General features: G+C 47.9%; 1 protein-coding gene across 1 annotated transcript in view; it reads right to left on the reverse strand.

Moving 5' to 3' along the window:
* The window catches only part of ABHD2 (abhydrolase domain containing 2, acylglycerol lipase), a 104,762-nt gene that overhangs the window by 29,018 nt on the left and 52,152 nt on the right, over positions 1 to 23,592 (reverse strand). Inside the window, exons 4-5 of the mRNA XM_043554703.1 lie at positions 13,029 to 13,204; positions 9,883 to 10,050 (exon numbers count right to left, since the gene is read on the reverse strand). Coding sequence (XP_043410638.1) covers positions 9,883 to 10,050; positions 13,029 to 13,204 — 344 coding nt within the window. The remainder of the gene's footprint in view (positions 1 to 9,882; positions 10,051 to 13,028; positions 13,205 to 23,592) is intronic.

Below are 23,592 nucleotides of genomic sequence, written 5' to 3' on the forward strand. Positions count from 1 at the left end.
CACGAGCCACTAACCTGGCCTTAGAAAGAGGAGTACCACAAGCCATCTGGGAAAGGCAACCTGCCGAGAACAAGAACGACTTTTCTTCAGCCTCACGCCCCTGGAGAAGGACAAAGCGGAGGCCACCCGGAAGCTACTTTCACGGGAGCCATTTCCCAAGCGGCACCAGTGTGACTGAGCTGGCTCAGAGACAGGGATGCAGAGACTCAGGGCTCCTGGTGGATGGAGACTCTGAGTCACCGTCATCTGTATATTCTCCACGCCAGGCCTGGGCCCAGAACGTGGTTGGGTGTGCCACAAACGACAGCACCGTAAGGAGGAGGTTTGAATCGTGTGGCACTCGAGCGCACACTACTGGCCAGCGTGACCGTGGCGGGGACGGGCAAGAAGTACCTAAATATCTTCCCCGCTAAGTGTAATCCAAGAGAACGATGTGGTCAGGCTAACAATGTGACTCCTGGTGGGCGTTTGGGGCCAGCGGCCCCTGTCATTTCTCAGTGTTGTGAAAGCCACTGCAAAGCGGACTCACTCGGGAGGAAAACATCTGCAGAAATTAGAGTGAGAGCCCTCTCTGCGTAGCATGGGAGCTGGCCTTGTCCTTCTCCCTGAAAGATTTTCACGAGTGAGCGCTGTTAGCTCTATTTCCGCAGGCATGTGGTATCTAAAACTATCTTGTCTGTCTGTCTGTCTTCACTTTCTGTCTGAAAGCGAAGTACCCAGATCTGATCCTAGAAGCACAGAGCCCGTCACTGCTTCTGCACAATTCTGCTCTGGGTATTTTCTACCCCCATCACGTTCCCGAACTCTGGGCCCTCAGCACCATCGCCACGCACGGTGACTCCCGGCACATGATGTCGCCAGATGGTTTTCCAAGATGTTTGAGCCTCTGCAAATGCACCACCTTCTCTGTCACGTTCTCCCTCCACCCACCTCCTCCTCCCTCCCACCTTCCCGTGTCCTTCTGCCGTGGTAACACTCAACGGTTGCAGAGGCCACACAACTCGTGGTGGTCAATCTGGAATCATGAATGTGATCCAAAACTGAGTCCCCATCAGTCAAAATGGTACATAGGAGAAGCTTATGGAAACATCTGCACTCATGATCTAATCAAAGGTCTTCAGACAGATTGAGCAGTAAAAAGACAATGGAAGTGCCTTAAAAATCACTGTCTGGGCACCTGGGTGGCTCAGTCAGTTGAGCACCTGACTCTTGATTTAGGCTCAGGTCATGATCCCAGGGTCATGGGATCAAGCCCCACATTGGGCGGTGCGCTGAGCATGGAGGCTGTTTGAGATTCTCTCTCTCTCTCTCTCTCTCTCTCTGAAACAAAACAAAAATCACTGTCTGCACCTCCTTAGGACAAGATGGCTTGGAGCCTGGGTGATCTCTACAGCATGCTACAGCAGGGTGGCCGTAGATCCTAGTTTGCCTGGGACAGTCCCGGCGTTGGTCTTTTGTTCTGACATAGTCATAAGTAAGGTCTTCTTGTACTCTCAAAAGTTGCGATGCTAAATCATATGGTCACCCTAGGTACAGGACCTCCCCTGCCTTCTAAGGTTGAAATGCTGCCTTCTAAGCAAGGCAAAGTTTCCTGGCCTTACCTTGTGGTTCCAAAAGATAGTTAAAAAAAAAAAAAAAACAACAACAACAACCCAAGAAATCCCAGTATTAATTAAAACTCAGTAGGACATTATACAACACCTTCTCCAAGCAACAGAAGACACCTCTTCTCCGCCTGATGTCTGATGCCAGAAATTCAAGGGTTTAGAAGTAAGGGAAGGGCTTGCTTCCATGTTTAAACTCATAGGGAAGGCAATTTAAATCATTTGAGACCATTTGCAGTGCCACAATGGCAGCTCTGTGTTTGGTCAGGGATGGGTACAAGTTCTCGGGAGGTTCCTGATCCTAAGGATGCAGGCACCTCACAGGGGCCAAAGTCAGGTTGTTTTCATTCCTTTCCCCTGATGCAGAAGTGACTTTAAAAATCGTAAAATTTCTCTCTTATAATCAAGATCAAAGTCATGGTCCCTTTGTCACTTGGCTCAACTTCAAGAGCAATCTGGGAAACAGAGGTCACAAGAACCACACTGGATAATTATGGTTTTTAGTTCACTCCTTGGCTGGTGGACTTGATCCAGTTGTCCTTTGCTCTGACCATGAATCCTGGACGATTGGGATAAGGCATTTAGCCAAACACAGAAAGATGCAGCAAAACGCTTCCTTCTTTTACGGGTCTCCTGCATCATCACCGACAAAAATACTTATATTCCAAACAGTGTCTGTGTTAGGAAATCAATACGGTCGATAAAGAGTAAGCCAACGTGTTCATGGCTATAGTGTTTCAATTAAAGATTAGGCTCTTTAGAATAAATACACTTTAAAAAAATCTTTAAGACTTCTATATCTTCTTGCATTTTCAAGTGTTATTTATTGATCTCACCCACATGCCAGGGCTGTGTCCTGGGTCTGATCCCGCGAAGTATCCGGCTCAGTAAGAAATTTAAAAGACTGATAAACTGCACTCTTGTGGGTCCCACCTGTCATCCTGACAGTTTCACATTTTATTTATGGTCAGATCAGCTAATGTCAATTCATTTAATTCATCACAAAAGAAATTTAATATTTTGTAGCTTAAAAAACGTATGAACTAGACTGCAACAGGTGGTGAGGAATTTTTTTTTTTTTTAGGAATGAAAATCATTTGGGGCGCCTGGGTGGCTCAGTTAAAGGTCCGACTCTTGATTTCGGCTCAGGTCATGATATCGAGGTTCATGAGATCAAGCTCCACCTTGCTCTCCGTGTACCGACAGAGCAGAGCCTGCTTGGGATTCTCTCTCTCCTTCTTGCTCTGCCCCCCCCCCCCCATGCCGTACTCTCCCTCTCTAAATAAATAAAAGAAAAGGAATGAAAATAACTTTTAAAAGGCTGAAATAGAGCGAGAAGAGCACGAGCTACAATAAAAACACTTTGCCTACAGTGACTCCAAGGGCTGGCGTGCACAGCACCCAGAAGAGCTGAGCTGGAGGCGGTGGCCCCACCCCAGGGCCACCACACCGGGTAAGGCACCAGCTCCGAAGGTTGTGCAGTTAGAAAGGCAGAACGGCATCCTTTGAGATCACCACCGGGGCCGGGCTGTTTCTGTACGCGGAGTCAGAACTTGCACCAGGCTCGAGACAGAAAGAATCTTCTGCTCAACGAGCATAGCTTCTCACACTGGTCTCACATGCAAAAGCTGACATGCGGTCAACGGCACGAAGCTGAGGCAGAGGCGAGCTCATTTAAGACTTCCGCCTTTTCTCCTCTAGGTCGGTTCACGGAAAACATACAGACAATAGTCATTGCCACTTACTGGTATTTGCTACACGCGTTTATACTGATGCCAACTTTCTCGACAACCCTTTGTGAACCAGGCGTTCAAACCCCCACCTGCTGGGCTCTGAAACACAGGCTCTGTCCTTACGCAGGCATTTCCTGAGCATCTCTCTCTAAGTGATATGCTAGATGCGGGAGATTGATGTCACAACTCACAGGAAAATTGAAAAGCCACATCTGGTCCCTGTCCTTCCACGTTCACTGCTCGGACAGACCGTGGCCCTGTGCTCTTCCCGCCTCATGGTGAGCAGCTCCTCACCAGCCCGGGAGCTCCGCGAGGGCCGGTGCTGTGCCCACCACCTGTGTTCTCAGGGACGCTGGCCCCTCGGAAGCCTCTAGATGCTGGATGAACAAAAGAGGGGGGCCCAAACCTTCCAGGCCCTTTGCTGTGGCTCTGAGAAGCCCCTGGATGCGCTTTTGCCTTCCACCGAAAGTGTAGGTGAGCGGGAGTCCTTTCCTCACTCCCCAGCGTACCGGCAGGAGGCGGTCTGTCCCTCAGGCAGGCGATGTGGCTCATTGTTCAGAAGCACAAGCTTCTGGACTAGACGGTCTGGGTTGAAAACCCGGACCACCCACTGAGCAGCTCAGTGATCTGGAGCGAGTCACGAAACCTCGCTGGGTTCCTCCTCTGTCAAAGGGAGACGGCTGATTTAATACATCCCATCAAGGGCTTAGGACAGTGCCCGGCACACAGCAGCTGCCCTGTAAGTGACAGCGATTAACACAAACTGTAATGAGCACAGCCACCGCAGCGGGGCAATTTTTAAAACACGCAGCTGTCTCCCTGCTCCCGTGCGGCCCTGATGAACCGCATCCTACACAGGATGGGCACGACCACAGAGGCAGTGCTGAGCCGGGGTTGAGAGCCACACGATCGGAAGGCTGGTTCCGTCACTCACTAGCCGTGTGACCCCAAGCCTGTGGAGGACACTAGCACCTCCCTCCAGACGTCAGCGACGGTCAGGAACACGTGCTCGGCGCGCCCCGGCACTCATCAGTGTGACATAAATGGGAACTGCTGTCACTCAGGATTGTCTTCAATGGCTTCAACCTTCAAAGGCAGCGTGAAGGATTCTAAGTCACGAGAACGCCTCAGTATCCATTTAGGAAATTCTCGTCTTCGGGAGAGATCTGTACTTAACAATTTCTAGTCCCATCAGCTCAGATGTCCAATGGCAAGGGACTCTGTTACATGGTCTGGAACGGATTTAGTCTGTCACGTGGGGAAAGGTCTGGTACCGTTTTTTCAGAGACACCTGAGGGGGCGGGGGGGGGGGTGCGGTGAGCTGAGGAGGTAAAACTTCCTCCTAACACCCTCTTTAGATTTTCCTCTGGTCAAGATCAGTATTCACAGTGGCTTGATGGCCCGCCATCTGCTCAAGAGCGGCGCGGCCTGCGCAAGGGAAGGCTCGCGTAGCCACCAGGCGCATCTGTTTGAGACGTGGTTTGCCACTCTCGCTCTACAAACTGTCACTTCATGTCCCTCACTTGGGTCCTCGTTCTAGGGCACTTTCTAGGCGCCAAGCAGGATTCTGGGCTTGGGGAATCACACCATGGAGCACAGAGACTGCTGGCCCCCATGGCAGGGATGCTGAGAGGGACGGGATGAGGAGGCGAGGGCAGGCCACAAGGGCTGTCCAAGAAGAGACTAAACGTCGAGACCCAAATGACAAGAAGCCGCCAAGGGAAGACCCGAGAAGGGCCATCCAGAGAGAGCATGGCCAGACCCCCCCCATCAGCAGCCCTCCCCCCAGTGCCTGGTGTCAGCATACGCTCTGTAGCTCGTCCTGGGATCCGGAGCCCCCTTCACGTCACATCCAGTCCTCCCACCCGCCCGAGGCCGACATGGTGGGGGGCCTATGACAAGCGAAGGGAAGGACATATAAAAGAGGCTTAAGACGCCTCTCTGCTTTCTTTGACCTCTTCCACTGAAAAGTAGAGAAAGGAAAGAGAGAACGAGGGGCAGTAATATTTAAAGAAAATAAGTAAAAGGTTTAAGAAACCTATCATCCAACTGCAATGTACAGGGACGGATTTGGCTCCTGAATCAAGCAACTAAAGGGGAAGAAAAACAAAGGAAGAAGCCAGTTGGGGAAAGTGAGGTGCTAACGAGGAATGTGGGTGTTTTAGGGGTGATGGTGGTATGATATGTTATTTTACGAGCCGAACCGTGTTGAAGTCCTAGCCCCCACTGCCTTAGGATGTGACTGTACTTGGAGGAAGGGCCTTTAAAGAAGTAATTAAGTTAAAACGGGGTCATTGGGAGGGGCCCTAATCCAACCTGACCGGTGTCTTTACAAGAAGGGGAGATTAGGACACCGACAGGGGGAGACACGGACATAAATGCACAAGACAAGGAGAAGAACGCATGAGCTCAGAAGAAACCAGGCCTGCCCACGCCTTGAACTTGGACTCCCGGCCTCCAGAACGATGAGAAAATAAATGTCTGTAGTTGAGGCCACCCAGACTATTGGTATTTGTTACGGTAGACCTAGCAAACTGAAACAGTACAGAGAGTCCGCGTATCTTAGCATCATCCGCTGAAATAGTCCCAGATGGAATGATGGGCTCTCTGGGACCAGCTCCAAAATAATCTTCGAGAGGAAGGAAAGGGCAGGAAGGGGGTGACGGGTGAAACAAGCCTGGCCGTAAGTTTAGTAAATTGTTGAGGTCGAATGGTGGGCACGCAGGGGGTTATTTGGATTCATTTTACTATCCTCTCTATTTTGTGTATTCTGACTATCTCTCTAAAAAAAGGTTTTTGAGAAACCGAAGAGGAAACATATCTTGTAGGTCGTCCGCCTTTCCGGAAAACTACTGCGATCTAACAAACAATAGGGATTTGCTTCTAAAATTCTAATGAAACAAACTGTAACAGCAACAAATGAAAGGAAAGGGTTAGCTGGCTTTGAGTAACTGTGTGCGTGGGGGGGTGGGGACTGAGTTCTCCCTGGATGGACCGACTTCACCCCCGGGATCTCCCTTGCTGAGATTTAGCTCACCAGCCCAGACACGCCATGCTCTGACCCATGTGACCTTGAGGACCTGTTCAAATGCTTTTCCTGGAAGAATCCTTCCTTCTACAACATGACAGCTTGCCTCTGGAGACAGGCTGGTTTCTTTCTTTCTTTCTTTCTTTCTTTCTTTCTTTCTTTCTTTCTTTTTTAATGTTTATTTATTTTTGAGAGAGACAGAGACAGAGTGCGAGCGGGGAAGGGGCGGAGAGAGAGGGAGACACAGAATCCGAAGCAGGCTCCAGGCTCCGAGCTGTCAGCACAGAGCCCTATGCGGGGCTCGAACCCATGAACTGTGAGATCATGACCTGAGCCAAAGTCGGACGCTTAAAGGACTGAGCCACCCAGGCGCCCCCAGGCTGGTTTCCCTTTGCCGCTGCCTCACCCATCACACTGTTGTAGGATTGTTTACCAATAGTCCCATCTCTTCCTATGGAACTTTATCTGGGCCACAGACAGGCTGATCCCTCCCTCGCTCGTGTTAACAGGTCTTCAAGTATTTGAAAAAAAGAATAAACCAAACATTTAATAAATGGTTACGACATGTCGGGCACTCGGCTGCCTGCTAAGTCCTCAGGAGCCCGTGTTTAACAGTAAAATTGGAACCCCCGTTTTGCTGTGGAAGAATCTGGAACTGAGGTTAGAGAGCTGCTCCAGGCCACAGCAGGCAGCGGCAGGGCCGCTCTGTGACCACGCGGAGCACGGAGCCTACTCTTCTCAGCTCCTTCAGCCCATCTCCCGGCTCGTGGGCAAATGTCTCCTGACCCAGTCAGTGTCCTTTCCCGACGGCCCCTGGCACAGCACCCCCGGGGGCAGGGGCCTGGACCACCCACACCCAGCGCTTCTACCCAGCGTGATCCCGGCCCCTGGGGCCGCCAGACCCAGGCTCTCCTCTCGGCTCTCCTACCGCCTGGCTCTGTGCCTTGCCCGAACTGCTTAACCTCTCTGCGCCACAGGATGCCTTTTCATCACGATTTTGCTAAGTGTCTCCCTGGTTGCTGCGGAGATCAAAGGGATTACATCTGTGTGAGACATCAGCACGGGGTCCCGCACGCAGTAAGTGCCCCCGCTAGCATTTCTGGTCTTGTTTTTGGCACGCTGTTGCTGTTAGCGCTCCCCAGTCTGCCTCTGTCTGGGGCCCTGAGGTCACACCATGCCTCCCCATCTTCAACTTGTATAGATGGATTTTTATATCCAAGCACAGGACCTTATAACCATTCCCCGTCGTTCTCATTTTTGTTAGGTTCTGCCCATTCGGAAAAAAAAATTTGTTTCATGTTCATTCATTTTTGAGAGAGAGAGAGAGACAGACAAGGGAAGGGCAGAGAGAGGGAGACACAGAATCCCAAGCAGGCTCCATTCTCAGCACAGAGTTGGTTGGACGAGGGGCTCGATTTCACAACTGTGAGATCATGACCTGAGCCAAAATCAAGGGTCAAGGGTCGAACGCTTAACTGACTGAGCCACCCAGGCGCCCCAGATTTTGTCATTTCTGCTTTTTGGATGCAATCCTGTCTCCCATACACTCGCTATTCTCCATGTGCCTGAGTTATCTGTAAATCTGGACCTTCACCAATATCTTCAAGCCGCTGACCAAACTGTTGAGCGGAAGAGTCTGTAACACAGTGTCCTTAGTTGTGGGAGTGAGTGCAGAGAAGCAGCGGGGCACGAGGCACCCGGGCTGGCACAGAGCAGGTGCGCCCTTACACATCACCAGGAGCAGCATAAACCAGAGCAAACTCGCTAAGAGGACCATCTGACAAGATGTACAAATACACATAAAAAATGTTGACTCTGAGATTCTACTCTTGGAAATTTAATCCAAAGTAGTCATTAAAGAGAAAAAAAATTCTACGCGAAAGATATTTATCGTATCATCATTTAAAATGCTGAAAAACTCTAGGGGCGCCTGGGTGGCTCGGTCAGTTGAGCATCTGGCTTCGGCTCAGATCGTGATCTCACAGTATGTGAGTTCGAGCCCTGCGTCGGGTTTGTTGCAGTCAGCGCAGAGCCCTCTTTTCAGATCCTCTGTCCCCGTTTCTCTCTGTCCCTCCTCTGTTCTCAATCTCTCTAAAAAATGAGTAAACATTAAAAAATTGTTTTAAAAAAATGCTGAAAAACTCTAAATATACTAAAGGGACTATAGAGAGGAACAGTTACATAAACTATGAGGGAAGCTCTTACAAAGATCAAATGTAATGACTGTGCACCTGTTAGCAAATACAAGATTATTTAAATTAGGTCACCTTACATATACACACCTTGACTGCGACTACATAAGAACTATGTGCCCAGATAAAAGAATGGGAAGGTTAAAAAATAGAAAATTACAATTATGGTGAGATTATATTTATTTATCATTATTCTTTTTTAATGTTTAATTTTGAGAGAGAGAGTACAAGGGAGGGAGGCACAGAGAGAGAGGGGGACAGAGGATCTGAAGCAGGTTCTGTGCAGACAGCAGCGAGCCCCCTGTGGGGCTCGAACTCATGAACAGTGAGATCGTGACCTGAGCTGAAGTTGGACACTTAACCAACTGAGCCACCCAGGTGCCCAGTTATGGTGAGATTATAGATGCAATTTTCAATTGTTTCCCATTAAAATAATTTATTTGGGTATAAACAACCCCGTTTGCACATACTCAAACACATACTTTGTGGTTTTTTTTTTTTAGTTTAAAAAATTTTTCTTTAAGTTTATTTATTTGTTTTGAGACAGTGCAAGTGGGGGAGGGGTAGAGAATCCCAAGCAGGCTCCACGCTGCCAGTGCAGAGCCCGACGTGGGGCTGGAACTCATGAAACCATGAGATCACGACCTGAGCTGAAACCAAGAGTGCGACATTTAACTGACGGAGCCATCCAGGAGCCCCTATACTCTATGTTTATTATTTATGTGTACATCTACAACATGAAGGGAGACTCAAATAAGAATCAAGAACCGGGGAAGTCCGGAAGACAGAACCTTGGCTAATGCAAGACTTCAACCAAAGGCCAGAAGCATCTGTCTGAGTGTGAGAACCAGTTCCTGTCTTCAAGGACCTTGGGATCCCATGAGTTGTCGGTATGCCAGATTCCCTTCTCACGGTCATGCGTGTGCCTTACCGCAGCCCTGGCACGCCAGTCACCAGCGTCCTGAGGAACGAGCGTGAGGATGGCACCGTGGGCAAGGGCATTGGCCGTCCGGCTCCTGGCCCTGCTCTGACACTGGCCAGCAGGGGACCTGGGGCAAAACCTTCCCCTGTGAGTTTCGCTCTCTGTCTCTAGGAGGCAGGATGAGATGGGGGTGGCTACGGTGCCCATCTGAGAGGCTGATGTGAAGCGTGGCATCGTGAATGCCCAGTCCAAGCTGGCTGCCTTATCACCATGTGCCCCACCGCCGCTCGCAGACGGGCATAAATTCTGCACTTAGCAAGGTAAAGCTAGTTAACCAGTTAACGGCACACTCGGAGGGCGAACAGCAGTAAGGGGGCCTCCAGTTGGCCGTGCCCGTACTTACCGTAGGTGAACATGCGTGGTGACGTCAGCTCAATGTTGGGCAAGGCGCCCAGGTGGTTGAGCACGGCGCACCGGTAGCCATTTTTCTGCGCGTAGTCGACAAAGGTGCGGATGTACTGCTTCTCGCTGTGATTGGCGATTCCAGGGCAGATGACCATGGTAATGTCATCTACAGGGTGAAGAAAGAGAGCCCGACACATCCAGTAAACGGTGAGGATAAATGGCCACCACTACACATCCCTGGCTGAGAAAACAGCAGGAGGGAGCTTCGCGTTGAATTTCACGCACTTCTCTGGGAAGAGTAGCCTTCCCTTCGAGCTGGAGTTGTCTACACCAGTGCTTCTCACACTGTTTATGCCGAAGGGTCAGTTTTTAAAATTTCCGACCGTGGACAGATACTTTTGAAAACGAGGATACACATCAATCACCGGAAAGACGAAATGAAACAAAATTTAAATCTCCGTTTCCTATTATTAGATTCGACAGACAAAAAGTTTCTCTGCCACATTGCTGTACAAGTTCCCAAATCTCACTCTCAATTTCTGTCTGAAAGCCTGCATGACTGGTGGAATGAATGAACAGAAAAGTAAAAAGCGGTATCCGCACAGACTTCTCTGACCAAGGAATGTTACTTCCAGGTGTTTATCCTACAGATGCACCTGTACGTTGGGAAAACAAGACCCATACCGTATCGGGGAGAATGGCAAAAGATTGGACACAACCTAAATGCCCAGAAACAGGGGTCTGGTTGAAGAAATTGTTGCATATCCAAGTGATGAAATGTTATGTAGCCCTTAAAAATGATGAGAGACATCTTTACATATACTGATAGGGCAAGCTCTCCAACGCATATTAAGTGGAAAAAAAGCAAGGTGCAGGAAACGGTTATAACGCTGCCGTTTGTGTGGAGGAAAAAAAGACATCTATGTTTATAAATGTATCCACTAGCTCTGGAGTCATAGCTAAGAAACCTAACAGTGGGTACCACTGGGGAGGGCCCTGGGGCGGGGGGTACAGGCGTGGAAGAGAGACTTATACTTTCTCTGGGTATCTTATAGGTACCTTTTGGATCTTCTATCATAAGCATGAATTACCCACTTGAAAACATGAATACACAGTCTTCCTTCATTTTTAAGAAAATTTTTGCATAGATTTCCTTTAAAAGGAAAGTGGTATCTAGGGTATCAAGTCTGATCATCAATGTCCCTTCCAAAAGTTAAGATAAAAACAACTTTTAAATTCTTCTTGAATGTGCAGAACTTTACAGACATGACCTAGCAGCTCCAGCTCTCGGACTCTTGCCTCAAATTTTATGGTTAAGGGTGCTCACCATAGAATTACGTACAGTAAGCAAACTGTGAACTCCACAGTGGATGAATCATTAAACGGTGGCATGACCATATTGTAGAATATTAATCGTTCAGATCATGGTTTTGAAGACTTTTAGGCTTTGAATGACAGGAGAAACATATAACATAATGGATAATCGTTCAGACTTTGGAAAAACAATGCATTTGAATTGGAAGGAAACACAGTGGCAACAACAGAATTCTGGGTGGTGGGATTCTAGGTGGTGCTTATTTGCTTCTTAAAATATTCCTATGTTATCTAAATTTTCCAAAATGAGTTTTTATCCCTTTTGTGGCCAGGAAAAAAAAAAATCATGGAAAAGAAAAAAAAAAAATCATGGAAAAGAAAAAAAAAAAATCATGGAAAAGAAAAAAAAAAAAAGGGCTGCTATTTCCTAGAGCATCTCTTGGACACGCGTACGGAACCACCTTCATCCGTCCCCTTCTGGGGACGGGGGGTGATACACAGGAATGAGTAAACAAAACATCAAAGGTTTCCCTTTTCAATTTTCCATGTTGGTCCTGGGAGGAAGATCAGAGTGGTGAAATCAAATTTTGTGCTTTACTGGTGGGAGCGAGAGCATTAGAAGCAAGAGAAAAAAAGCATTTGATGGTACGGCGGAGAAACAGATATTTGAACGATGAGCTATGAGATGTGTAAACACAATGGGGACTCCTAACCCATTCATTTATTCATTCCTTCTGGGACTGCTGAGTGGGAGGCTGCCGCTCGGGGCTCGGACCCTGTAAGGTCACAGAGTGGCAGGTGCTGCGGAGAACTAAAGCAGGAAGGTGCGGTGGATTTACACGGGAAGGAAACACCAGCGAGGGGAGGTGGGGGCCGTCCCCTTGGGGAGGGGACATCTGAGGTGAGACCTGAATGACAAGAAGGAGGCGGCCACGGGGAGGGAGGTCTGGGGACGAGTATTCCAGACAAAGGGAACGTAAACTAAAGCTTCGTCGCTGGCTAGTCAACGGTTCCGGTTACTACGAATAACTGAGCGCTTTAACACGTTTACTGCAATTTACTCACAAATAGTCACCGAGCTCCTAGAAAACACGAGGTGCCTTGTGTACTTCAGAACTCAAAAGAACTCTCTCCCGGGAGGAGCAGCCGTCAAAGGAAGCCACCATGCTAACATGAGTCCTCACCGTGGACCCTTTCCGATGGGTCCCTACTCGGGGGCTGGACCGAGCGATGCCAAATTCTAGCAGCAGTGGCAGTCGGAGTGGCTTCTGACAGACGGGTATCCCACACCCTTGCATAAATGGACCTCAATGTGGCTTTTTGTCCGTGGAAAGCTAAGCAGAGGGCACCTGAGAGCCTGTACTATGTGTGAGTACCCAACAAATAAGACCAGCCTGTACTGCATCTCTGAGCCTCAGTTTCCTCATCCATCAAGTAAGGATAACAAGGTACCAACCTTGTTGCCAAGGTTAAGCGAGATTCCAGGATATTTAAAGCACTTAGAAGAGTCTAGCTTTTATTGCTGTCGTCAAACCAGAGGCGTGGTCCTGGGGGGGCCTGGGCTCCAAGTTCTCCCTCCACCCCTCACACCCAGCTTCTGTATTTCGCAAGCGGGTTCACAAACTACTCAACAATGTTCTCTGACGGGCCCTGCGCGGTGAGTTGCAAGCATGAGACAGAGCTAATCCCTGCGGTCGCTCCGAAGTGATGGACCTCAGGGGACTTCCTAGCAGCCCCCAGGTGTGACGGTGACTTGCTGGCATGAGGATCTCCACCGCGCTCCCTCACTGGCCGGTGTGATGGCCCAATCACAGACCCACGCTAGCTCACCTCCAACACAGTGCTCAGCCAAGGGCTCAAAGAGGTCGAAGGTCGAAGTGGCTCCGTCGGACATGGTGATGAACTTCCGGTGCCCATACGGGTGTGGCGACCTCACCCTTCCCATCTTCCCATACAAGGCTGTTTGGATGTGTCCACTTTTCCCCCAGATCAACGGTGGGATGTATCTAAGAAAGAAGGAGAGGAGAGGTCAATTATCCCCACATTCCTTGAACAATGCGTGGAGAAATTTTTGAGCAGGTCTTTCAACCTATTTAAGTTTTTTTCCAGACAAATTCTCTATACTAAGGATACATGAGACCTTCTTTAAAAGTTTTTTTTTTAGGGGCGCCTGGGTGGCGCAGTCGGTTAGGCGTCCGACTTCAGCCAGGTCACGATCTCGCGGTCCGTGAGTTCGAGCCCCGTGTCGGGCTCTGTGCTGACAGCTCAGAGCCTGGAGCCTGTTTCAGATTCTGTGTCTCCCTCTCTCTCTGCCCCTCCCCCGTTCATGCTCTGTCTCTCTCTGTCCCAAAAATAAAAAAAAAAAAAAAAAAAAAAAAAAAAAGTTTTTTTTTTAATGTTTTACTTGTTTTTGAGACGGAGAGAGACAGAGCATGAGCGGGGGAGGAGCAGAGAGAGAGGGAGACACAGAATCTGAAGCAGACTGCAGGCTCCGAGCTGTCAGCACAGAGCCCAACGAGGGGCTCGAACCCACGAACCGTGAGATCATGACCTGTGCCAAAGTCGGCCGCTTAACTGACTGAGCCACCCAGATGCCCCAAGATTTTCTTTTTTCTTTCTTTTAAAATGTTTTAAAAATGTTTTTATTTTTAGAGAGAGAGAGAGACAGAGTGCGAACAGGGGAGGGGCAGAGAGAGAGGGAGACACAAAATCCGAAGCAGGCTCCAGGCTCTGAGCCTGTCGACACAGACTTATGGACTGTGAGATCATGACCTGAGCTGAAGTCAGACGGTCAACCGAGGCACCCAGGCAACCCCCCCAAAGACTTTCTTTACCTTATATCTTTGCCATGATTTACCTCTTTTGCCCATTTATGAATACATCCTGCATCAGATTAGCTCTAGGAATCACCAGGACATGCTTACGTAGACAGGATTTCAAATTTACAGTGTTAAGTAATTCAATATGGGTTATTTCTCTAATGCACGTTAAAAAGAAAATAAGTAATACATTTTGAACACACGCTACTTGACAGGGTTAGCCTCATTCTCAAACGGGCCCAGGGACTAATGCATACGAATGCACACTGCCTACACTCACTAATGTTCACTTCTTTGCCTCCCCCTAATAAGACAGGCCACAGCTACGGTGGTCACCCCACCAGCCAAACTGCTGCTGTTACACTGGGAAGGGCTGCAAGCTTTCCTAAGAGCCTATAGATGTCTCGTGCGCGCGTTGTCGGGGGCACTGTGTGCCCTGGAGAATGTGCTGGAAGGGCAGAGCAGTGTAAGTATTGGGTTAAATGAAGGATGAAGGCTTATCAGCCTAAGTCATGACGCCACCCTAACAACTGTCCTTCGTGAAAACACGCAGTGAACTCTGGTCCCTGGGAGTAAATGCAAAAATCACACACTAGTTAATTACCAGGAAAGCAAGGTGCTCCTGGTTACAACTAAGAAATGATTCACAACCACAGCGTAAGGCTGGTCCCGTTTACCGAAGCTGCCACTGGTTTCTCCTTCACGGCTTTGAGCCCAGGCATGGTGCTTGGCCAGGGTTTGTGTTCTATATAGAATCACAGAACATAAAACACGGTAATAACGTCCATTCTTCGTCTCTGTATGATCTCACAGTGGTGAGCATTTTACTAAGGGTTTGCCTGAAACTATTTCCCAATTCATGCCTAGCTTTTCTGTCACACCAGGTGATCCTAAAAGCCCTCCTTAAATTAAACCAGATTTGCTTTTTCTGTTTTGTAATTCATTAAGTCAGAAATTTAAGAGAAGTGACGCTATCACCCTACGCAAGCCAGTTCCCACACGTGCTTCCTCTGGGAGGGTGGGGAGGAAAGAGTATTTTAAGACCTAAGGACATGAAGCCATTTGCCAGCATGACACCACAGGTGCAAATCTTAGTGCAGAGGCTACGGCATTTGGAAAGCAGACAGAAGCATTTATAAGAGATGAGTGGATTATGACAGCAACGAAAAGCAAGCTTATAAAAATAACGTCAACTGGACAACTCAGCATGACACGAGGTTTAGATATGCAATTTATAAAGGGTTTCAAGACGACCAACTTGAACAATAAGTTATACATGGGGGGGGAGAGGAGTGATCCAAGAAACCAAATTCCTGGTCGCTCCCAGAGGAAAGTTCAAAGAAAACTTAGTTTATAATACAAATTTAAAATAGAATTGTGCGAGGTTAACGGGTCAGAAGAATGGGTCACATTTCACATACCTATCTTCTGATCTGGTTTAGAATATAGTATAATCCCAGCACATGACAAAAAGAATAAGATACAATTTTCTCTTGGCTGTTCACAGATGGCCCACATAATGAGGACACGGGCGGTCATCCTGATGCCGTGCTCCTGATTCAGGGTCACGTTACCTCTCTGAGGTGGCCTCCAGCCTCTGCCCTCGTCCCCACTTACTCCAGCACCCGCCTGCCAGCGGAGGAGGGAAAACAAAATATGTAAACCTGGCCAGCCCCGTCTACTGCGTGGGTCCTATCTTGGCCTAGGAGGCCCGCCGTGCCCGCCTGCTTACGCCTTTCAGTGTAAGTTCCGATAAACCTGAGCCACGGGCCCGGCTCCACTCCGAGGAGGCAGAGCTTGTGCTGAGCTATTTTCATCCCAGATGCCAAGCTGTTTCTTCTGCCTGGAATACGCTCCTTTTCTCCTTGCATACCCGTTGCTTTCCTCACCAGCTACAATTTGTTTTTCTTTTCTTTTTTAATTTTCTTTTAATGCTTTTATTTATTTTTGAGACAGAGAGACAGAGCATGAGCAGGGGAGGGGCAGAGAGAGAGGAAGACACAGCATCCGAAGCAGGCTCCAGGTTCTGAGCTGTCAGCACAGAGCCTGACACGGGGCTCGAACTTACAGACTGTGAGATCATGACCTGAGCTGAAGTCGGACGCTTAACCGACTGAGCCACCCAGGCGCCCCTACTATTTGTTTTTCAAGACTCACTTCCAATCAGGTCGCCGGGGGAGCTGCCCTTCTCTGTGCCTCCTGGCGAAGCACCCTGAGCGGAACTCTGTCCTGGCGTCCAGGAGGCTCGACTGATACCAGGGCTCTTTACTGGCACATTCCTCCCCACCACCTGCGGGAGCCAGGCTTAGAAATCGTTGTGCCCATCCCCAGGGTGCTTCATACACGAAGCATTTGGAAGGGCTGCTGAATGAATAGAGTACAGACCCACTTAGTGAATCTGAGAAGAAACAGATGTACTTAAAAAATGATATGCACCATAATTATGGCAGTTGGACTGCAGCAGGGGTGGTGCTTGGTGACTGTCCCCTTCCCAGGCCATCTGGCAGCATTCTCAGACCAGGCTGGGAGAAAATCCTGAAGGTGTGCATGTGTGTATACGTGCGTATGTGCACGCGTGTGCGTGAGAATAAGTGACCGCCTCGGGATCACTCGGGACTTTCTCACTTCAGCGTAAGGTCAGTTGTGCACAGTAGACGTTTCACAATCTTTAATTCCACCACCATAGCATCTACTGATAAAACACTGTTTTTAATTAACTTCACAATAACACAACCCCGGAGTTTACAAAATCGGACGTTTAGACAGCCAAGTTTTGCTGCGTGTTTTCCTCTGTTTATAGAAGTCATCCACAGATCACATGAAAAAATGAAAAAAAAAAAAAAAAAAAACCCCACAAAAAACCGAAAACCTGGAATGGGTATAACTAGTTACGTGGTTTCGGTCAAGCAGGAAATGTGGACCAAAACAACAGACTATTTTGAAAGGCACATAAACACATAAGCAAGCACTTAAGAGACACTGCTGAAGTGTACAAGGAGGAATCTGCTTTATTCTAACTACCTTTGTGATGGTGAACCTGAGAATACAGCTGCCAATGACCCCACCTATCCCCAGGCCCTTGAGCCACTCTTCCCATCGGGGCGCCCCCTCCAGGAGTCTGGGCTGGCCCAGGACTAGTTTAGGCTGGTAGACCGTGGTAGAACGGCTGCTGTGCAGGGCTGGGGCTGGCCCTTCAAGGAGAAGCCTGGCAGTTTCTGCTTTCACCTCCTTGGAAGCCTGGCGCCATGTTGTAAAGGAGCCAGGGCTCGAATACCCAGGGAGTAGAGGCAACACTGAGGGCGTCTAGAAGATGCGACACAGAACCGAGTGCTGCGTGCGTTTAAAACTCAGGGCAGCACCGTACCGCCTTCCAAAACAGATGGACCAACTTCTCATTTCCAACCGTTATGCACGCAAGTGCCTCTCCCCCTCACCCTCATCAATAACGAGCTTTGTCAATCTTTGACATCTGGGCCACCCTGATGGGCAAAAAGATGGGTATTTAACTTCAACTTGTGTTTCTTAAGGCTGATCCAATCTATGGAAAACTAGTTTCTTATCTGAATTTGCATTTTCCTGATCCATATGTTTATTAGTCATTCACATCTCTCTTACGTAAATTGTACCCTTTGTTCATTTTTCTGTTACATTTTTATCTTTTTCCAATCCATTCATAGGTACTGTTCTTGTCACCCCTGCACGTCATTTTCTATTTTATGTTGCAAACGCTTTCTCCCAATTTATAGTATATTTCAATTTTATCACTTATCTTACGTAACTTTCATATTTTGTGGTTAAATTTGTTAGGTTTCTTTTTTTTTTTTTTTAACGTAGGCTCCACACCCAGCCTGAAGTTCAACATAGGGATTGAACTCACAACCCTGAGGTCAAGAGTCCGTGCTTAACTGACTAAGCCCCTCCGATGCGCCTAAGACTTTTGTTTAAAAAAAATTTTTTTTTAACGTTTATTTATTTTTGAGACAGAGAGAGACAGAGCATGAGCGGGGGAGGGGCAGAGGGAGAAAGAGACACAGAATCTCAAGCAGGCTCCAGGCTCCGAGCTGTCAGCACAGAGCCCAACGCGGGGCTCAAACTCGTCAACCGTGAGATCATGACCTGAGCCGAAGTCGGACGCTCAACCGACTGAGCCACCCAGGCGCCCCAGATTTTTGTCTTTAAAGTAATCTCTACACCTTACGTGGGGCTCAAACCCTTATCCCTGAAATCAAGAGTCACATGTTCCTCTGACTGAGATAGCCAGGTGCCCCGATTTGTTAGGTTTTTCTGTTAAAACCTTTGTGTTTTGCATTTTGTTTTAAAAAGAGCTATTCTAGCACCCAATTTTAAATACATTTCCCAATATTTCCTTTTATTATGCCTACAGTTAAAAAAAATTTTTTTTAATGTTTATTTATTTCTGAGAGACAGAAAGAGACACAGCATGAGCGGGGCAGGGGCAGAGAGAGGGAGACAGAATCCAAAGCAGGCTCCAGGCTCTGAGCTGCCAGCACAGAGCCCGATGTGGGGCTCAAACTCACGGAGCGTGAGATCATGATCTGAGCTGAAGTCGGACGCTCAACCGACTGAGCCACCCAGGCACCCCTATCTATTTGTCTATTCTTATGCCAATATGACTCTGCCTTAATGAATATAGCTTTATGGACTATTTCGAGCAGTAACAGTGCAGGCCCCCCCTTCACTTGTCTTTTTTAAAATTCTCTTGGCAGATTTTTGCCATTTTATTTTCCAGATGAATTACAGGATTAGCCTGTTTCATGACAAACTTGGAATTTCTAATTGGAAACACACCAAACTCCTATATTACCTTGGGTAAAATTGACACGTTTACAGTTTTTACTGGTCCCATTAAAAAACGTGCAGTATCCGTATATTATTCAAGTATTTATGTCCTACAGTAAAGCTTCATAGCTTGCTTCACGTTCCAATGCTCAGTTTTTACTACACGAATTTGCATACATCTCTACTCTTTTTTTTTTTTTTAATTTCTACATTTTTAAAAAAGCTATTCTTAGAGTTAGCATCTGGGCGTGTTTCACTCCTAACTCCCTGAAAGCTGCATCTCAGTACTAACACATACGGTTGTTTGTCCAAAGTGCTGTGGCCAGTGGTTAATAAATGCTTGTTACTAAGAAAGAAGCTAGACCACAACGAAATATAGAGGCCAGCATGTCCTTATCTTCTGCATCAATTTATAAGCAACACCTGGCTAGTGCCCAATGGGAAAGGCCGTAAGGGAGAATCTAGATCTCCCTCCCACCCACATCCCTCCAGACAAACACACGCTGCCTTCGGACGGACGGAGTTCACATCAGCAAGGACAGATGGTTGCCGGGCTGTTTACAAAAGAGCCGGAAAAAAGTTGACTAATGCTTATCCTTGCCCTCAATCTGCGGGTGACCATCGATTCTTTCCATGGGGACGTGGGTTCCTTGGTTGTACATCAAACTACTTTATAGCAATTGAACCCAGACTTAGCTGTCAGGCCCTCTGATTCTCCCCAGCAGCTCTCTAGCAAACTGGCAGAGGCCGGGCATACATATGACATCTGAGACTGGGCCCTGGACCCCTACTTCCGGCAGGTCCCGTCCGGTGACCTAGATGCTCATTAGCAGTTACTCCTTGGTTCTAACGTTACTTTTGTTTCAGACAAGATGCTTTGGTTAAAATGACACAATCCAACTCCGACTAACTTAAGAAGGGACTATGCTGGGGTGCTCACTAAATGGACAAGAGGCTGGAGGACCAGCTTCCAGGAAAGAAACTGGGGCTACTCGACGTATGTGCTCTTTATACAGCAGCACCCCAGGAGCCAATGCCCCACGAGTGGGGTGTCCAGAAGAAGGGAATTCTGGAGGGTGGAGCAGTGCATCTTGATTATTACCTGCATATAATGGGAGAGAAGGACTTGCCCAAAATGCCCTTGGAGAGGAAGAATGGTGCTGGGCAGCCAGAAAGGGACAAACGCTCCCAACAAGGTTTTGGGCTCGACTTGTCTTTGCTTCAAGTGGCTTCGTTAGTGCCCTCGATACCCCACAACCCTCTTCAAACCATCATGTTCCCAACTAGTTCTTCCAAAGTCTCTTCTTTCTGTCTTTGTTCCCAACCTTGGTCCCAACTCAGCATTTCCCATAATTCTCAAATGTATTTACTTTGAAGCATCTGCCTCACCTATAACACAGTGTGGATCACAAACAGGCAACCTACTTGGCTCGAGTGGTATTTTTTATCACACACCCATCTTTCTGAAAGCAAAGTTTATCACATATGAGTGTGTGCGGTTTTCTTTAAAGGAGAAATCTAGACAAGGAGTGTTTTTATGACTCCTGGTCAATCTTTCCCGGTCTTAAAGGAGCACACTTTTTGCAACTCACCACACTGCCCCACTGTTTTTTTTTTTTTTGAAGGTAACATTCACATGACATGAAATTAACCTTTAAACATTTTTATTTTAGAGAGAGCGCATGTGCACAAGCAGAAGAGAGGCAGAGGGAGAGAGAGGAAGGGAGGGAGGGAGAGAGGAAGGGAGGGAGGGAGAGAGAGGAAGGAAGGGAGGGAGACAGAGAAAGGGAAAGAGAGGAAGGGAGGGAGGAAGGGGGGGAGAGAGAGAGAGAGAGAGAGAGAGAGAGAGAGAGAGAGAGAATCTAAAGCAGCCCTGCCATAGGCCTCAATCCCCTGACTGTGACATCATAACCTGAGCTGAAATCAAGAGTCAGACGCTTAACCAACCAAGTTACCCAGGCGCCCCTGAAATGAACCACTTTAAAGTGTACAATTCCATGGCATTTAGTACATTCACAGTATTGTATACTTATCACCTCTATATGGTGATGAACGTTTCTTTGCTCCAAAAGGAAACTTCGTGTGTGTTAAGCAGTCACTCCCCATTCTCCCCTCCCTTCTACCCCCGGAAACCACTAATCTGCTTCCAGTTTCTATGGAATTCTGTGTTCGGGATATTTTCTATAAATGGAATCATTGAATATGTGACTTCTTGTCTTGTGATTTTTCACTTAGCACAAAGTTTTCAAGGTTCATCCGTGTTGTAGCATGTATCAGTACTGTATTCCTTTCTATGGCTGAATAATATTTCATTATATGCGCATACCTACCACATTTTCTTTATCCATGTATTGGTTGATGGACATTGGGTTGTTTCCACCTTTTGGTGAAAGGTGGAAACTGTGAACAGGGCTGCTGTGGACATCTGCATACAAGTATTTGTTTGAATACCTGTTTTCAGTTCTTTTGGGTATACATCTAGGATCAGAATTTCCGGGTCCTATGGTAATTCTATGCTTAACTTTTTGTGGAACCTCCAAACTATTTTCCATAGTAGCTGCACAATTTTACACTCCTACCAGAAACACATGATAGTTCCAATCTTTCCACATTGTCACCAACACTTGTTTTTTTTGCTGTTTTTTCTTTTTTTCATTGTTACAGTATCTTAGTGATATTAAACCTGTTCTTTTGACTGCAGGCCATTTCTTTCCACTCTGTCTCTACTTCCATCTCTACGTTTAATATTTATCACGATCTTAAAAATGAATTAGTTGAGAAATAAATACATACACTCAGTCTCATTCATAACTACAATGGCTATTGTCGGTGGAAAGGCTTGAAGCAGAATAAAGCTGGCAACAGTCAAACTGCACACGGTATACTATGGGACTGTCCAAAAATTGACAAAAGAATCCAGTTTTTATAAAAGCATTTAGACTTGCAAAACTTAACCTAGAGAATTGGACTTGGTGGGAATAATAGCCATGAGAAAACTTGCTACAGCAGAAGCTATAGTCAGTGACACATAATGTGGACAAGAAACTGCTTCTAAGCTTCGTGGTAAAATTTAAATGGAAAACAAACCTGATGAAGATAAGACTGAACTGTCTTGCGTTAAAAAATCATCATGGAGGGGCGCCTGGGTGGCGCAGTCGGTTAAGCGTCCGACTTCAGCCAGGTCACGATCTCGCGGTCCGGGAGTTCGAGCCCCGCGTCAGGTCAGGCTCTGGGCTGATGGCTCAGAGCCTGGAGCCTGTTTCAGATTCTGTGTCTCCCTCTCTCTCTGCCCCTCCCCCGTTCATGCTCTGTCTCTCTCTGTCCCAAAAATAAATAAACGTTGAAAAAAAAAATCATCATGGAATCACACTGGGTCAGTAGAATTTGTTTCAGAAAGTATTCCCTAGGATGATTTAATGTTAGCATCATTTGGATGAAAATGCTTGTATTTTAAATGTCTCTGGGTTCTGCCCCTCCTGACTCCTCCTATGGCAGTGCAGGTGGCTAGAACCTAGCTCACACTCTACTCCGGCATGTTCCTCCTTCCTGGGCCAAGAAAGGCAAGAGACTCGGAACCAACAAAGGAGACGATACCGGCTGGAAGGTAATACAGAAGTAGGTAGGGGAAAAGACCCATAATGCTGGGGCCACTCAGGGTCTGTGGAGGGGTGGGTGGGCAGGCCACTGACAGGCTCAGCCAGTTAAGCATCTGATTTTGGCTCAGGTCACAATCTCATGGTTTGTGAGTTCGAGCCCCACTTCGGATTCTCTGTCTCCCTCTCTCTGCCTCTCCCCCACTCATGCACACACGCTTTCTCTCTCAAAAATAAACAAAAAAAAATATTGGGCTTATCTAGAACCAACGTAAATGGGACTTCACATACCTTAGTCAACAGCCAGCCTCTAGTTTTAAAAATATATCAAATTAACATATGCATATTCTGGTGTTGCCCATTACGAAAATTTTTTTTAATGTCTATTTATTTTTGAGAGAGAGAGAGAGAGAGAGATCATGAGCAGGGGAGGGGCAGAGAGGAGACACAGAATCCAGAGCAGGGTCCAGGCTCGGAGCTGTCAGCACAGAGCCCGGCGCGGGGCTCAAACTCATGGACTGTGAGATCACGACCCGAGCCAAAGTTGGACGCTCAACTGGTTGAGCCACCCAGGCGCCCCAAGGTGTTGCCCATTTCTAAAGCTACTGCCAACCAGGGGTTTTTCAACAACACGGCGAGCCCTGGTATTTATTCCTGATATAAATCTGCTTATTGAGAAACAGTATGTAAGGGCCTCCAGGCCAGAAGCTGACAGCAAACAGGAGAAAGGACAAACACGCAGACCAAATTCCAGGGCTCTGGCAAGTTCAAGACAACGATTGTCAGGGAGGACCATTCGGGAGCGACCCTTTCCTCCACGGCAGTGTGGTGTGGTCACGTCTCACCCACGGCCTGGTCCTCAAGGTAAAGGGTGAAACTTCCCACTAGAGTCAAATACCCCCGAACAGGCCTGAGGAAGGAACATGCTGCCTCAGCGAGCGGGGCCCGGCGGTGCTCTTCCAGTGCCAGCGGGTGGCTGGGGCTGCACGAAGCGCAGGCAGCACCGGGGCCTTGAGGTTAGGGTTGTGCCGTGAAGCAAACGAACACGGCCGATGCTGCCTCCTGCACAGAGTCACAGGGCCCGCGGGGACTTGCACTTGCTTCCTGAGCGGGGAAGTGCCGAGCGGCCAGCACGGATGGAGTCGAGCGCGACAGCGCGTGTGTGCACGCACCTGTGTGTAT

The sequence above is a fragment of the Prionailurus bengalensis genome, chromosome B3, assembly GCF_016509475.1.
Source record: "Prionailurus bengalensis isolate Pbe53 chromosome B3, Fcat_Pben_1.1_paternal_pri, whole genome shotgun sequence".
Classification (NCBI taxonomy): domain Eukaryota; kingdom Metazoa; phylum Chordata; class Mammalia; order Carnivora; family Felidae; genus Prionailurus; species Prionailurus bengalensis.